Below are 17,574 nucleotides of genomic sequence, written 5' to 3' on the forward strand. Positions count from 1 at the left end.
CGGAGTGGATACTGGCTGGAACCAGTTAAATAATAAATGAACTTGGGAGCGATGAAATATGAACTGAAATGTAGAACTTGAGAGCGGAGAAATAATAATACCGGTGGAGAGTGGTAAAGTGTAGAAAGGACACCGGCCCTTTAAGAGAAGCTGTACTCTGCTGGAAGCTGAGCTGGAAGCAGGTAATGTTGTAGCTGGAAACAGATGAATCCACAATGGATTGGAGAGTCAGGCTACACCGCAGGTGGAATGCTGGTGCGGGTCTCTATGGTGGAAGTCTTGAGACAGGAGCTGGAACCTGGAAGACAATCACAGGAGAGAGACAAACAGGAACTAGGTTTGACAACCAAAGCACTGACGCCTTCCTTGCTCAGGCACAGTGTATTTATACCTGCAGCAAGGAAGGGATTGGCTAGGCAATTATGCAGATTATCAATACTGAGAACAGATTGGTGGAAATGATCAGCTGACAGAATCCAAGATGGCTGCGCCCATGCAGACACTTGGAGGGAAGTTTGGTTTGTAATCCATGTGGTAATGAAAACAGTAATGGCGGCGCCGGCCACCGGAGACGGGAGGCGCCAGGCTGACAGATGCACATCCAACCACGCGGACACAGCGGAGGCCGCGGCTGACGTAATCGCCACTCAGACACTCTGCATGCAGAAGTTCAGGGACGGCGGCGGAGGCCGCGGGAGACGCCATGCCAGGTGTAATATGGCGTTTACTGTGACAGCGTCCCAGAGTGACAGGAGAGGATACAGGAATGTACACATCAGGATAACAGATGGGATCCGGTCCTGGAGCGCTGAGCCAGCCTTAGGAGGCATCTGATGGGTAAGAAATGGCGTCCAGATACCCGGATCGTGACACTTGTTTTCTTAAGACAATGAACGCGGATGGGGCAGACAGTAAAACGGATGGCAGTGATGAAGACTATCTCCCCGACTCATCTGAGTTGAGCAGTTCAAATGACAGCAGCGGGGAAGAGACATCTTTTCACAGAAGACAGGCGCTGGAAGAAGCCGAGGCTTCCTCCACAGACGGCGGCCTGAACCGACGGACACATCACGGCGTGTCAGTCCAGGTTCTTACCCAAAAAGGGGATGGTTCCAGAACATATAACAAGAAGAAAAACTTCTGCCTATGGTGTGAGAGGCCATATTCCAAAATTGTGAGGCACGTGGAAGCCGTCCACCGCAGTGAGCCAGTGGTAGCAAGGGCACTGAGCTTTGACAAGAATTTCAGGGAAAGGTCAGTGCAGCTGAACCTAATTCGCCACCGGGGGAACTTTGCACATAATATCGGTGTTCTCCGCGAGGGCAGCGGTGTCCTACTACCTTGCAAGCAGCCGGCCAAAGCAGCAGCTCCCCAAGATTTCATGCACTGCGCACACTGCCAAGGTCTGTTCTCCAGGCGACACCTGTGGCGACATGTGAAGAGGTGCCCTCTTCGAAAAAGGGGTGGCCACCCCAAACCTGGTAGAACTCGGGTCCAGTCCCTGTGCACTTATGCCACACCCGTTACGCCAGGTGTTGGCACCGGCCTGTGGAAGTTGTTGAGCCAAATGAATTATGATGATGTGGTACCTGTGATCAAGGGGGACAGCTGCATCATGCAGTTCGGGCAGCACCTCTACAACCGACTGGGGTCTGATGTCGGCAAGCACGAGTACATCCGCCAGAAGCTCCGAGAGGTGGGTCGTCTCCTGCTGCATGCGATGAAAGTCACTCCATTGCGGAGCATGGAAGATTTCATCCGCCCACCCAACTTTTTCCACGTGGTGCATGCCATCAGGAGCCTGGCTGGCTACGATGACAAGACCAACACCTATAGGGTCCCCTTGCTGGCCCTGAAGGTGGGCCACAGCTTGCAAAAGATTTCCGCCATGGTTGAGTGCCAGGCGCTGATGGAGGGCAGTGCCCTGACAGTGGAGAGCGCACGGAGCTTCAGGAAACTGTACGAGGCGAGGTGGAGTGAGCTCATCTCAACTGCTGCCCTGAAGACCCTACGAGAGATAAAATGGAATGCCCCACTCCTCCTACCCTTCACTGACGACGTGAAGCGATTGAACCTGTACCTCCTTGACCAGCAGCGGGAGTACTTGGATGGGTTATCTGCCCACCCTTCTGCAAAGCAGTGGTCAATGCTGGCCAAGGTCACCCTCACACAGTTGATCCTCTTCAACCGCAGGAGGGAAGGTGAGGTGTCCAAGATGCGGCTATCCTCATTTGAATCACGGCACACAGCCGACCTGCAGGGTGACGTGGCCCAGGCCCTCTCGGAGATGGAGAAGGCTCTCTGTCACCACTTCACCCGTATTGAGATACCTGGTAAAAGAGGCAGGAAGGTTCCCGTCCTGTTATCCCCATGCATGCAGAAAGCCATGGAGCTCCTGACCGAGAAGAGGGCAGAGTGTGGTGTCACCCCTGACAATTTCTACATGTTTGCCAGGCCAGCCGCCTTATCACACTTCAGGGGATCCGACTGCATTCGTCTCTATGCCCGGGAGTGTGGGGCCAAGCATCCCGAAGCACTGTCCTCCACCCGCCTCCGGAAGCATGTAGCCACCCTTTCCAGGGTCCTCAACCTAAGCGACACTGAGATGGACCAGCTAGCCGATTTCCTTGGACATGACATACGGGTGCATCGACAGTATTACCGTCTTCCAGAAGGTACCCTGCAGCTGGCCAAGTTAAGCAAGCTCTTTGTGGCCCTGTAGCAAGGGAGAATGGCTGAGTTCAGGGGCCGCAGTCTGGAGGAGATCTCCATTGATCCAGATGGTAAGTATCACTGGACGAGTGTCTCCAGGGACTGACACTGTAAGTGGGCTGGTGTGACGGGGTTTACTGTCTTTCTCTATTTCCAGAACCAATCCAGGTGGCAAGTGATGACTCTGGGGATGAGCCAGAGAGGCAAGCCAGTGAGGTGACAGTGGTGCACACCGAGAAAGAAGCAAACAGTGTGGCAGTGGAGGGAGCCATTCCTAAAGGTGGGTGCAGCCTTCCATGCTGGTGGGGGGGTGGCCTTGGTTGGTGATGGCTTTGCAGGGTGACTGACCTTTCCTCTCCCACATAGGTGACAGCAGAGGTGCTAAGAGAAAACCATGGACCCCAGCGGAAGTCAGAGCCGTTGAAAGACACATGATGCGGTTCATCCACTCCTGCAAGGTTCCGGGCAAGAAGGATTGTGATGCGTGCCTACGGGCTGAAACTCAAGCACTGAAGGCTCGGAACTGGCTTTCAATTAAATTCTACATAAAGAACAGAATAACTGCGATAATGAGAAAGAACATGAACTAAATAAATAAATAAAAAATAAGTAAACAAACACATGCATACATACACAAATAAATAAATGAATAAATAAATCAATACATAATAAAATGTGGGTGCCATTGCACCCGGTGGCCACCTGGGGGGAGGATGTCACACATAAATTCATCCATATATTATGTCCCCATGGTCCCCTCCCAGGCCGCGCACGCCCGCACCCTCTGTCCCCTTGCACAGGCTCAAGGCTGGGTCCTTCCAGGGGTAAGGGAAATGGTGTCCCCGTGAAGGATGTTCCATACATGGGTCCCGATTAGGTCACAAAAACAAGTATGTGTGTGTGTGTGTGTGTGTGTTTGTACATAGATGCAGACTGAGCTTGGTGCAATGTGAAAAAGGAAAGGGGGCTCTACCTGGTGCAATGTGTTAAAGGGGGCTCTAACTGTTAAAGTGTGTAAAAGAGGGCTTGACCTGGTGCAGTGTATAAAAGGTGACTCTAACTGCTGCAGTGTGTAAAAGGGGGCTCTACCTGGTGCAGTGTATAAAAGGTGGCTCTAACTGCTGCAGTGTGTAAAAGGGAGCTCTACCTGGTGCAGTGTGTAAAAGGGGGATCTACCTGGTGCAGTGTGTAAAAGGAAACTTTACCTGGTGCAATGTGTAAAAGGTGATCTGCCTGGGGTAATATGTAAAAGGGACTCTACCAGGTGAAATGTGTATAAGTGCCACTACTGTGTAGTGTAATTTGAATAATGGAGACTACTGTGCAATGTAATATGAATTGGTATTATTTTGAGACCACACTCCTTCCCCATAAAGCAACTCCCCTATATAATTTATACGCACCTTCGGTGCACACTGTCCCTATTTTAATTATGAAGGTTGGGGGCACCATTTCTATTTCTAGCACAGGGCACCAAAATATCTAATTATGGCTCTGCATATACCCATTATCCCCAGCAATTTTCCTTTTCACTTCAAACGCTTGCAGTTCCCGATAAAATTATGACGATCAGATATCAGGACCAGCTGTTTCTCCCATGAGTAGCTTTAGGTGGCTTCCTCACAAGTTAGTAGCCCCAAGAATCTTTTTGTGTTAATCCATGTAGGAAAAAATACAAAGTAGTAGTACTACTGTCTTTGTAAAATTAGTTCTGCTGAGCAATAACAGATATCCACACGAGCAAGCCACAGGCAAACGCAGTGTATATATCTATCAGATGCATCACTCACCTAAGGAGGACCTGCTGCGGCCATGAAAGGGGTATGGCTTGATGGGATGGGGGTGTGGCTTCTCAGAGGGGGCATGGCCAAGCTTCCAAACCCTGTTTTCATCACCCTGGGGGGTCTAGAAGATGCTGGCTTCCTCAGGAGACTGGCGTTCTGGCTTCTACAGGCTGACAGAAGCCAGGTTGCTGCAAGTAATTTTACAGTGCAGCACCCTGCTCTTGTCACTGAGCAGGAGCCTGCACTTTGGTGTCACCTCTCGTGGGTGACACCTGGGTGCAGGCCGCACCCTCTGCACCCCCCTTGTCACACCACAGATTTTATATATATATATATATATATATATATATATATACACACAATGGAGCGCAGCTATGCCAGCATCACGCTGCGTATTTTTGGCCAGCTTGGTCCTGCGCTTCAGTAGTGAACGGCATAATGCCAGAGATAATGGTATATTATCCTTTATAACACCCGGCTGGTATTCGCCTCGGAGCTGTATACCCAATACTACTGTATGCAGCGGACATAACAGTAGTGTATGTTGGACAAGGATATGATGTTATACTGATATACTGAATAATCCAAGAAGGTGACTGCTAGGTACAAGATGTGTGCCTGCGGTGGGAAATATTCCCACGCATATATGTTATGCCTATCATGGAATATCTCCCTGAGCCTGATATGTGTCTGTCACATTATTGTACTGTTTATTGCATGGGTGTAATATTTTGTTGTCCATTGTGGGCCCAGCCAGATAGCTATCATGTAAATTATAAACAGGAAGTGCAGGGCTGATCCCCCTCTGTCGCAACCCCCCCTTCACAGGAAACAGCAGTCAGCTGAAGGCCTTGTTACATCACAAATGACTACAAGGGGTTAATCGTGACTCATTTTACTTTACCAATGTGAACTACCCCCTTATCAGAATATTTACCTGCCTTTGTTCTAACAGGGCTCTTTCTAGACTTAGTGACTCCAAAGCCACAAGGGGTCCCCTGGTGTCCCTGGACATGTTTAACTATTATGATTTAAAATCCAACCAATCCCAGAGTGAGAGTTATCTCCTATCTCCACAAGCATCAGAGGTTTTAAAATGTCATGCAGAAGGGCTTTTGGGAGTGAGTTGAGTGAAGCTCCTGCCTTGTCAGGAGTTTTGTAATGAGGCTGTTGACAGGAGTCAGGAGATTCTGTCAGCCCGATTGTCTGGAGACCTGGCTCTGCAGAGAGGGTCCAGTATAGGCAGCCAAGCATATTGCTCCCACAGGAGCTATCCTAGATACCTGGCTTAAGTGTGCCAGCAGGAGTAGTGGATTCACACAGACCACGCAGCCGGGATCAGCAAGACAGACATTATCACCCCGTCCAGCAACCAGCATCCACCAGGTGTCGCCAAACGCAAGTATTCCCTGAGGAGGCTAGAGACTGTGTAGGTGCAGGGATTCTTGCTTTTGTGTGGTTCTTTCTGTTATATAATCTTAACTGTAATTGTTATTAATGCGACCTGTATATATTGTACATATTGTGGTTACGGTTTTTATATTGTATGTTTAGTGTGTATAAAATAAAGGTGCCATGGTACCTTGCTATTGTGTGTCTACTGTGTGATCTCAGAACCCGGTAGTGACCCCGGGGCACCGTGCGGAGCTGTTAACGCTGCCTTTCTCAAGGCGGAGAAGAGCGAAAGGCAAGAATAATGCTCACATGAACTTGGCATCCTCACAATTGGTGGCAGGCAGTTGGATCACAAAGTCCCAACGTCCGGGCAGAGCCAGGGGTCCGTATTGGTATATACGGCCAGTTCTGAAGGTGCAATAGCCCGTAACCCAGTAGTATAGAACCACACAAAGGAAAGCTCTTGTAAACCTAGCAGGGATGCCGGAGAGAAGCAAATGGATCATGTGTAAGGGCATTAAGCGAGGTCAAAATTCTGATTAAGTGTCCGCTTGTACAGGGGGACATTCCCTGCAAGCGAGGGAATGGCAGAGTGTGCTGTAGCCCAGAAATGGAAGCTGAGGGGGTTCAACAGTTGACGCTGACCGAGCCCTACTAGTTTAGCCCGTTTGAAGAATGGCACCAAAAAGCGAAAGAAGCACCTGAGGAGAGGCAAGAAGTGCCCAAAGTCTCCTAGAGCAGGGGTGCTCATGGATGAGAAATCATCATGGAGTCGGCTGGCTGAGAAATGGGACCTGAGGAGTCCATCCACAAAGATGTAGCCCTTCTGGGAGCACTGGGAGGCAGCGAGCCATTGGACTAACTTGTGGACCGGAGCTTCCATGTGGGAGAAAATTGCCATCTACTAGATGAATTTGTGTAGTGTAAAAGTGATGCTGCTGCGATAAATCTGCTAGGAACTCTGGAGTGGAGAGCATTTGTTGCAGAAGTTTGTAACTCCATGTCACAGATAATGCAGAGAAGCCGGATCGCTGAAGCCAGCGGACCAGTACCAGGTGATCTGGCACCTGGGAAGAAGCTAACAAAGAGAACCCAAAGGGAGGAGGAGTTGATGGTGCCACCTGGGTGGATGACCGAGTGGTCCACTTCAGAAGAAATGTGGCGTGCTGACTCAGACGATCCGTTAGCACGAATGAGTCTAGAGGACTTAAGTGAAGAATGGAAGCTATGATGCAGCACCCCCACTGAAGGCCGCTCACACCGCACGCTTAATCGATGGGTGCATGAGCAACAGGAGGACCCATTACATGCATTTTGTGTATAGGAAATGGGTCCTGTATCCAGGAGAACTGAGAAGTGTCTGGGAACAGCTGCAGTGCCTCCTGCAATACTTTAAGGAAACAGAGGAGGTCGCAGCAGCACAGGAACAGTTGAATTCCCCAGAGAGGCTGGACCAGTGCTGCAGAGTGCAATCTGAGGAGTGCCGTCTGCTACAGCTTATGCACACTAAAAAAGTTGCAGAACTAGACCCCCACTGACACAAGGGGAAATTGCAGAACTGTTCCCATTTAGTGAATTTAAAAATGAGGAGCTAGCTGTGGAGTGTCCCTGCAGTATGGAACCAGGGCCCTGTGACTTAGAAGGAGCCCTAACATCAGAGACTGGTGTTGTGGCAGCTAAAAGTGTGGGAGAGGATATTTACTCCCCATTTACGGTGTCTGGGAGTATGGTGGAGCTTGGCGCTGTTGCCCTGCATGACAGACTGATGCACCCAGAGCATGCCATGGATAAAGCAAAGCCAGGGTCCAGGGTGAGTGCTGCACCAGAATATAGCCCCATAGCAGATCAGAGAATGTGCCTGTTATTGCAGAGATTCCAATGCCACAGACGGCGAATGCCAGATCAGAGCATGGAGTAGATGCAGAGATGTGGCTCTACTGTCAGTCCCCTGCGAGTGTGATGGACTGGAATTATGTGCCAGGGGAGGCGCTGGAGCAAAGGGGCAGCCGAGCCAATGCCCATAAAGTGGATGGTAAGAGGCACAGCTCACAACCCCCCTGTCCCTCAGAGGAGGACTTCTCACTACCCAGCACTGCACCAGCAAGAGAAGGGGAGGACGCACCTGGGGGCAGGAGGAAGATGTCAGCAGTACCGCTGTACAGTGTCGTCTCACTAGTCCCTATGCCAGTCAGGCTGGGGAAACCGGGTGAGCAGGAGAAGATGGAGGGTCTCCCAGATGAGGCCCAGTGATTATTGTTTAAGGGGTTAGGAAATGTTGTACCCCCCCCTTATCGGCAAGGCGTATCACTATACTCTGATACGCCCTGCCGATAAGGGGGGTGGTATTGTTGTTCAGAATTTGTGCCAATATAATAAGGAAGCTTACAAACAATTATTAGATACTTCCGTATATAGAAGTTTGTCGTCAGATCCTACAGAGATCTTTAATCGTGAACTAAAAAATGTCTTAGAGGCAGCAGTGCAGGAAGGTTTGATTTCTGGAGCATCGCGAGAGGCTTTGATACAGGGCTTCCCAGTGGCAACAGTCTTTTACACGATACCTAAAATTCATAAGGATGCTATGGAGCCACCGGGACGTCCTATCATTGCAGCCCGCAATTCAGTGTTGTACAAGGTGTCACAATATTTAGATTAGATTAGTTGAAGGCTGCATAAGCCTGAGGCCATATAAGAGCCCAACTTTTTGTGATTGGTTGTTTTATGACTAAGCAGTTGCTAGGCAGATCATATTTTCCGGTGGGTTTTTCCTATAGGATCAGAGGGTGTCAGTCAAGCTGTAAGGGGTTGGTCTCAGGAGAGTATATAGGGCAGGGTCATGTGCCTCAGACTTCCTCATGCCATTTTTATTGTATGTCCTCCCGCCCTCCATGATTAAATCTTGATTTGTTTGTTTATCTTCAGTTGGCTATTGACAGCCAGATTGGCGGGAAGTCGTTACCAACCAGCGGTCAAACAGGCATAAGTGGTCATTGTGGGGACCCTCTTTAGGACGGCAGGTGTGTCCTCTTGCGGTTGGACATTTAGACGTTCCCCTGCGGGAACCGAACGTTTGCCAGAGATAAGAGTGGTGAGGCCAGCACAATGCGGGTTATGCAGGAAGGAGGCGGAGTTTGGGTACTCCCCTCCTTGGTTTGGTGGTTTTCATTCAGGTGATTGGAGCTGGTGTCTGGTAGCGACTTTGCCATCCTCCAATCTAAAATTAATTTTACAATCTAAATTAATTCCAATTCAATTACAATTATAGTTTAAAGAGTTGGTCAGCGATCAATAAATATCGTCTGACCTTTAACTCCAGCTACCGTGTCCGTGTCTTTATTTCAGTGTTGTGTCAATTTATTTTAGTGATAAGCTAGCTTAAGAAAGGTTTATGTAATCACAATAAAGTTATGGGCGCCTTATTATTTTCAGCCTGTAATTCAGGCACAGTCTACGTACCTTAAAGACACCACTTCGTTAATTACTAAATTACAGCTATTGCCAGATCTTCCTGCTAACAGTATATTGTGTACATTAGATGTGGTTAGCCTCTACACCAGTATCCCACACGATAGAGGTGTAGAGGCAGGCAGGCGTCTGTTATCTAGCAGTACGTTGTATCAGGGTCCAGACTTTTAATTTTTCTTTGAATTGTTGAGACTTACCCTGGTGCACAATTATTTTCTGTTTGACAATAGGTGGTTCGAACAACTGCAGGGGTGCGCAATGGGTAGCTGCGTATCCCCGGCATTTGCGAACTGCTTTATGTTCGAGATAGAAAAGGAGTTGTTTTTCACTAACCCCAATAGCGCTAAAAGTATAGTATTCTTTGTGCGCTATATAAACGACCTGCTTTTGATTTGGTCTGGTACCAGGGAATCCCTCAATCAGCTGATCACTGATATTAACTCAAGAGATGCCAACATTAAGTTTACAGCTACGATCAGTGAGGAGAGAGTGAATTATTTGGATGTCCAAATAACTCTGGTAGAAGGATGATTGCATATATAGTCTACCATATTCCCAGTTCTTAAGGGCGCATAGAATCTCAGACAATATTATCAATACAGAGTTGGAGATCAATGCGATGGCCCGTAATTTTCAATCAAGGGGATATAATTGGAACGAATTGATGAAGACTAAAGCTAAGGTTATAAAGCTAGATAGAATGGATCTGCTCCAAAAATCACACATCAAAGCAGACCGGATGCATAATAAAATTCCTATTGTTCAGAGATTCTCGCCTATCAGTAGGGAGATCTCTAAGCACACTAGGGAGGCATGGTCGATCATAGAATCAGATAGGGAAACAAGCACTTTTAAGGATGTGTCATTATTGCCCAGTTATACTAGGCATAGAAATGTAAAAGATTACCTAGTACATAACGATATATCTTCGTTTAAGCCTTCCCTAAATCCACTTTTTTGACTAAATAACCGGGGTGCTACAAATGTGTGGGCTGCACACCTTGCAGCTACATGGAGGTTTTTCAAATCCCCACACTGGGAAGTTCATAAAAATAGACAAAATCTTAACGTGTACCTGCACCCATGTGATTTATTTCATAAGATGCCCTTGCGGCCTTTTTTTATGTGGGTAAAACCACACGTCAATTCAGAGAAAGAATGGCCATGCATAGGTCTGCAATTCGTGCAGCTATTGAGGGGGACAGCCAGGCACAACCAGTGGCCAGGCACTTTGCCAGATTCAGACATGGGTTGGCAACCCTGAAATACAAAATTATAGACCAACAACCCAAAGACATCCGAGGGGGTGACAGGAAAAAGAGGATTTTGGTACTTACCGATAAATCCATTTCTCTCAATCCTCTAGGGGACACTGGAGCATTCTGAGACAGTAGGGGTGTGAAGCTTGCAACCAGAGGTGTGGCACAATCTAAAATTAGCATTGTCTGCACAGCCGGCTCCTCCCCCTTCACATCCCTCCTCCCTCAGTTTGGAAAATGTGACTGAGAGAATAGGACATGATACTGGAGCACCAGGCGAGGAACCGAACCGTACAACATAGCAAACAGCATCCCAGAGACTCTTAATCGAAAAACCAATGCTGTTTGTACGAACTGAACAAGAACTTTAAACACAGCAGGCCGACAGCACCGAGGCGGGCGTCCAGTGTCCCCTAGAGGATTCAGAGAAATGGATTTATCGGTAAGTACCAAAATCCTCTTTTCTCTTTCATCCACTAGGGGACACTGGAGCATTCTGAGACAGTAGGGGACGTCCCAAAGTTATCCCCCAGGGAGGGAGTGCTGTCGGTGGCCTGCAAACCAACACGTCCGAACTTAGAATCTGCGGACGCAAAGATATCAAACTTGTAAAATTTCGCGAACGTGTGGGCTGAGGACCACGTCATCGCTCTGCAGAGTTGAGTAGTGAAAACACTTCTGGCAGCCGCCCATGAGGCATCCACTGATCGGGTGATATGAGCACCCGTCTGAACCGGAACCAGTTTTCCACAGGCAATATAGGCTTGCCGAATGGCAAGTCTAATCCATGTAAACAAAGACTGCGTAGATGCTGGCCAACCCGTTTTAGGCCCATCATAACGAACAAACAAATGGTCCGACTTTATGAAGGACGACGTAACCCGTACGCATACCCTGAAAGCTCGGACAACATCCATGGACACGTCCCCATCTGCGAGACCCTGGAAAGATGGGACCACAATGGGCTGGTTGACGTGAAACCCCGAAACAAACTTAGGCAGGGATTCAGCTCTTGTACGGAGTTCTGCCCTATCCTCGGGAAAAGACAAAAAAGGGGCTCTTACACGATAAGACACCCAACTCAAGACCTGTCTGGCCGAAGCTAAGGCAATCAATAACGTGACCTTCCAAGAAAGATATTTCAGGTCTGTTCTTGCTAGCGGTTTAAAAGTAGGTGATTTCAAAAAAATTCCAACACCAAATTGAAGTCCCATGGTGCAGTAGGAGGACGAAAAGGGGTCTGCATCCGCAGAACCCCCTGTAAAAAGGTCTGAACCTCTGGTAAGGATAACCACTGTTGAAATAGGATGGAGAGAGACGAAATCTGAAACTTCAGAGAGCCCAGGCTCAGTCTTACATCGAGACCGGCCTGAAGTAATAGTAGAATCCTGGATAAGTGGAAACTCGTCGAATTCCACCCATGTTCTTGACACCAGTCTATGTACCACTTCCAAATCCTGTAGTAGAGCCTGGCCGTGACCGGCTTCCTAGCGGCCATCATCGTAGGAATGGCCGTTCATGGTATTCCTCTATCCCTGAAGATCCTGGTTTCACTGGCCACGCCGTCAACCGCAGCCTGTTCAGGTCTGGGTGGTGGAACTGTCCCTGAGACAGCAAGTCCACTCTCTGAGGTAACCAACAAGGATTTTTTCTGAACCCTGGGAATGAGGGGAAAGGGTGGAAAAACGTGAACACTCCTGTAACACCAAGGAAGTGTTAATGCGTCAACTCCTTCTGCTGCCGGATCTCTTGTCCTGGACCTATGTCTGGGCAGAAGATGGTTTTGCCGAGACGCCCTTAGGTCCCCTTGAGGTAGACCCCAACTCCTCACCACCATACTGAAAACCTGTGGATGTAGGTACCATTCTCCCTGATGCATGTCCTGGCGACTGCGATAATCCGCTTCCCAGTTTTCCACACCTGGAATGAACACTGCCGAGAGGATGATGTTTTGCCTTTCTGCCCACAAAGAAATCTTTGTGGCTTCCTTTAACGCCATCCTGCTCTTTGTTCCTCCCTGACGGTTTATGTAAGCCACCGTCATGACATTGTCCGACTGTATCTTTAAGTGTTGACCCATGACTAGGTCTTCTGCTAAAAGAAGTGCATTATAAACAGCTCTCAGTTCTAGAATGTGTATGGGTAGTCTGCTCTCCTGTAGCGTCCATCTACCCTGAAACTGATGTTCCTCTAGGACGGCACCCCAACCTCTGAGACTGGCGTCCATCGTCAGGATTCTCCAATCCCAAATGCCGAATCTCTTGCCTGCTGCGAGATTCTTGTACAACGACCACCAAATCAAGGAGGTTCGTATGCGCGGCGGAAGTCGGATCCTTCGATGTAGAAGCCAGTGCAAACCTGCTCCCTGAGCAATGAGGTTCATCTGGAATGGTCGGGAATGAAGTCTGCCGTATTGGAAAGCTTCGAACGACGCCACCATCTTCCCGAGAAGTTGCCCACAGAGGTGTAGAGAAACCGTCTGTGCCCTCAGTACCTGAGCCACAAACTTCTGCATGTCTTGGATCTTGTTCTCTGGTAGGAAGACTTTCAATTGTACCGTGTCTAAAATGAGACCGAGGAATTTAAACCGTTGAGTTGGCATGAGATTGGATTTCTGGAAGTTCACAATCCACCCATGTCGAATGAGAAATTGATGAGATGTCCAAGCATCCTTTATCAGCTGTTCCTGAGAGGAGGAGGCCTTGGTCAGTAGATAGTCTAGATAAGGTATTATCGTGACCCCCAACAGTCTCAATCCTGCTTACCATGTCTGCCATGATCTTCTTAAAGATTCTCGGGCCGACGATAGACCGAATGGTAGGGCTCTGAACTGGTAGTGATCCTTCACCAGTGCAAACCTTAAGTACGCTTGGTGCGGAGTCCAAATAGGGATATGCAGGTATGCATCCTTTATGTCCATGGATACCATGAACTCGTGCAATGACCGACTGAATTGATTCCATCTTGAATTTGTAAACCCATAGAAACTGGTTTAAAGCTTTTAAATTGAGTATCGGTCTGACCGTCCCTTCCGGCCTTGGCACGACAAAAAGATTGGAATAGAACTCCGTTCCCCATTGGGAGGCAGGAACTGGAATAATAACTTTCGACTGTAGCAACTCTTGGATCGCTATCAGTAGGGCTCTTGCTGTCTGTACCCCTGGGAAATTATGTTCTTTTTTTCAAAGTTCTGGTGAGGTTTTGGCCCAGATGTCCCGAAACCCCTCCAGACGTGCGCCCCCCAAGGGGAACCCCATGTGAGCTGTGAGACAGTCATGCCACGGTCCTGTCAGCAGGTCTATCCTGCTTTCTGCCCATTGTCTGTGCACGGCCTCTACCTCTGACTCCACGTGTTTGTGTACCGAAACCTCTTCCTCTGGCACGAAAGGACTGCGATCTAAATGAATGAACGCTGGTCCCGAATAGCCTCTCCAAACCTGTGGAGCGGCCCCCGTATAAGGAGTAGGTAGAAAGGTGGATTTCCCTGCTGTAGCCTGCGAAGTCCGCTTGTCCAATTCTGAACCGAACAACATCGGGTATGAATTCTACCTTCTTAGGGTCAGAATCTCCTTGCCATTCCCGGAGCCATAAAATCCATCTAGTCGATATGGCTGGTGCGGAGATGCGTGATGCTATTCTGCTAATATCCTTTGAGGCCTGACAAGTACGAAGCAGATTCTCGAATGTGTTCCGCCCGTTAAGTAAATTCTTCCAAGCTACTTTCCTTTTCAATAGCCTGTACAATACGTCCAGACCATGCTCTCATGGCCTTGTTGACCCAAGCACAGACGATCGCAGGTCTCTGTGCTGCACTGCTGCTACGAAAATCGACTTTAAAGCTGTGTCAACCCTACGATCTGACGCGTCCTTTAAAGTCGTTACATTAGGTATTGTTAAGATTGTCTTCTTCAACAATCTACCTAGGGAAGCATCCACTACTGGTGGATTCTCCCACTTATCCATTACACCCTTAGACAAGGGATAAGTTACTTGAAACCTTTTTGGAAATTGAAAACGTTTGTCAGGTTGTTTCCAAGCCTCCTCCATTTCGAGATTGGACTGATTTAGGAATGGGAAACATTGCCGAACGCGGCCTTTGGGATTCGAACAAGTCGAATTCCTCCTTTCAACTAAAGACTCAAGCCCTGAGATTGCCGTGTCCTCTTCTGGAAAATCGGCGTCTAGGTTAGATTCAAGTAACTCACCTTCCTCTGTGTCACTGAGAAGACCCTCTACCTCCTCTGATTTCTGTATAATAGGAAGAGGTCTTTTAACTGCCTTGCGCACATTCGTTTCTGTATGTGCGGGCGGCGTCAACTGAGAAATTACTCCATCGTCTTGGAGAATCCCGCAGCCCATTCCGCTAGCTGCTTGCGTGATTCTGCCATCCCCTTGGAGATTCTCTTTGCGCGAATGTCTTCCCATGAGCTAGACGGAGCACTGCTCCCAGGTGGGGCGTCCTTGTCTAAGCAGGAGTCGCACACCCCGGAGCTGCTGACCCGCGTGCTCTTCTTGTAACATTTCGTACAAACATAACAGGTCCTGGAAGTCTTGGTTGGCTTTAGACCTGTTGTTGAAACCCCCTACCAGGGTACTTCTCTGCGCTTTCACCCTTTAAAGTAGGAAGAGAAAGGCTGCGAGAGGTGACGGAAGCAAGGGTATCGGATCTGGCTGGAATGACTGTTCCTTATATAAAAATAAAATAAAATAAATTGTATATAAAATAAAACACCAGCCGACATTCTCAACTGTGGCTCGGCTACGATGGTAGAGTCGGTATCCGTCTGCTTCCTTGTATTTTCGTCAGGATCTTTATAATAGAATTCCTTTGAAAATATAAATAGTAAGTAGAATTATTTTCAGGAGATCCTCACATTTCCAAATTATATATCTATATTTATTTATTTTTATTTTTTACCAGCAGAGGGAGCTATTGCAACACTAAACCTCCCTCTCGGTCATCTATACGAGGGGGAGGGCTATCCCTTCCCCTTAGAATGGCGCCAATTAGTTTTGAAAGGGAAAATTGGCGGACACTGAAATTTTCCTGTCACAGCATATGTATCTACTAGCCAGCGCTCTGAAGGAGATTCCCCAGGTCCCCCTTAGTGATGAGCCACAGCGGCTTCTGAGGTAATATATATCGTGGGGAGGTGCGCTGTTTACACATGTAACACTGGGGCAGATGTATTAACTTGGAGAAGGCATAAGGAAGTGATAAACCAGTGATATGTGCAAGGTGATAAAGGCACCTGCCAATCAGATCTGAACTGTTAATTTACATATTAGAAATGATTGGCTGGTGCCTTTATCACCTTGCACATATCACTGGTTTATCACTTCCTTATGCCTTCTCCAGGTTAATACATCTGCCCCATTGCTCCTTAGTTGCCACTTCAGCCGTGCGGAAACCACTGCAGCGACTCTGTCCCGCGTGCGGCCGCCTTATCTCACCTGCCACCCGGTGTGTGCGCTACGGGGCCGTATCACTAAGTCCCGTAGCGGCGCCCAGCAGAGACCCCCTCATGCGCCTACCTTTCACTTGCGTGCGCGCTACGGGACGGCTCTCCCGTAGCGGTGCCAAGCAGCGTATCTCTGTGGTCTCTGAGCTGGTGGAGGGAGGGAGGGGGGAGCAGGGGATGAGTACGCCATGCTGCTGCTGCCCTGTGTCCTAACAGTGCCGCGTCTCTGCATAAGCTAGGAGCCCTGTCCCTGCTCCGTAGCGCAGCTCTCCTTTCTAACTCTGATGCGGCTCTCCCTGCTCCGCACTGATCTCCCCACTGCTGTCAAAAGGGGAGACCAGTGTGGAGCGGTCAAAACGGTTATAACTTTCTCACCGAAGAGGGGACGTATTAACTTCTATCTGGGCCCTTAAGTACAACCAGTACTTACTGTGAGGATCTCCTGTAGAGAGATGCAGGTCCCCTTTAGAAGGGATCTTTGTCTCTCATATATCTTACAGCTTTGTCCCCCTTTTGTTAGGTTGACGCAGCCATGAAAAGATTCCATGTATTGTTTTGTCTAGGAGCAGTAGCTCCCACGTGCTGTACCTCCAGCACAATTTTTCAAACTGAGGGAGGAGGGATGTGAAGGGGGAGGAGCCGGCTGTGCAGACAATGCTAATTTTAGATTGTGCCACACCTCCGGTTGCAAGCTTCACACCCCTAATGTCTACAGTACTGCTCCAGTGTCCCCTAGTGGATGAAAGAGAAAGGTTATTATTGCAACGGGAAGCCAGGTGGATACACCGTTTAAATACTGTAGCCCCAGGAGGGCTCAATGAGCAGTTTAATTTGAATTGTTTCATTGATTAAATGTAGATATTGTATAGTTTGAGGTGGTCTATATGAGTAACATAACTTGCTTCATTGCCAATTGCATGCAGTATGATATCTGGTACCCAAGGGGTTACACGGGATCTAGCAGAGTTAACACTATGCTTTGTTGTTATAGTTAGTTCCTATGGTTACCGGAGCGATGACGGGGAGGAGCGCCCTTGCAAGCGGTGCAGAGTGATGACGTCATCCGTCCCCCGCCGCACGCGACTGAGCCACGGAAGGAGTTCACGGGTGTTGGTGAAGGGTATAAAGGTATGTGTATTGTACTGTGTATGTTGTTCTGAAGAAAGTTATAAAAACTGAAATGTTAACTGCAGATAAGAGCTTTGTCTCTTCCTTTTCCATTGCTGTATAAATCCGGTTTGAGTGCCGCCACCTGGATATCCTGATATATACACGTTATAGTGACGGAGGGCACCAGGGCATCGTGTTTTTGGAGATAAATATATACTGTATATAGATAGATAGATAGACAGAGATAGATGTGTATATATATATATATATATATATATATATATATATATATACAGGTTGAGTCTCCCTTATCCAAAATGCTTGGGACCAGAGGTATTTTGGATATGGGATTTTTCCGTATTTTGGAATAATTGCATACCATAATGA

At 48.2% G+C, this 17,574-nt stretch overlaps 1 protein-coding gene across 1 annotated transcript; it reads left to right on the plus strand.

Moving 5' to 3' along the window:
- Positions 1-408: 408 nt before the first annotated feature.
- LOC134911657 (uncharacterized) lies at positions 409-6,019 on the plus strand. Its single transcript, XM_063919755.1, has 2 exons — positions 409-2,992; positions 3,079-6,019. The coding sequence occupies exon 1, from the start codon at positions 845-847 to the stop codon at positions 2,720-2,722; it is 1,878 nt and encodes a 625-aa protein (XP_063775825.1). The 5' UTR covers positions 409-844; the 3' UTR covers positions 2,723-2,992; positions 3,079-6,019.
- Positions 6,020-17,574: the final 11,555 nt, after the last annotated feature.

The sequence above is a fragment of the Pseudophryne corroboree genome, chromosome 4 (genome assembly GCF_028390025.1).
Source record: "Pseudophryne corroboree isolate aPseCor3 chromosome 4, aPseCor3.hap2, whole genome shotgun sequence".
In the NCBI taxonomy this organism is placed as follows: domain Eukaryota; kingdom Metazoa; phylum Chordata; class Amphibia; order Anura; family Myobatrachidae; genus Pseudophryne; species Pseudophryne corroboree.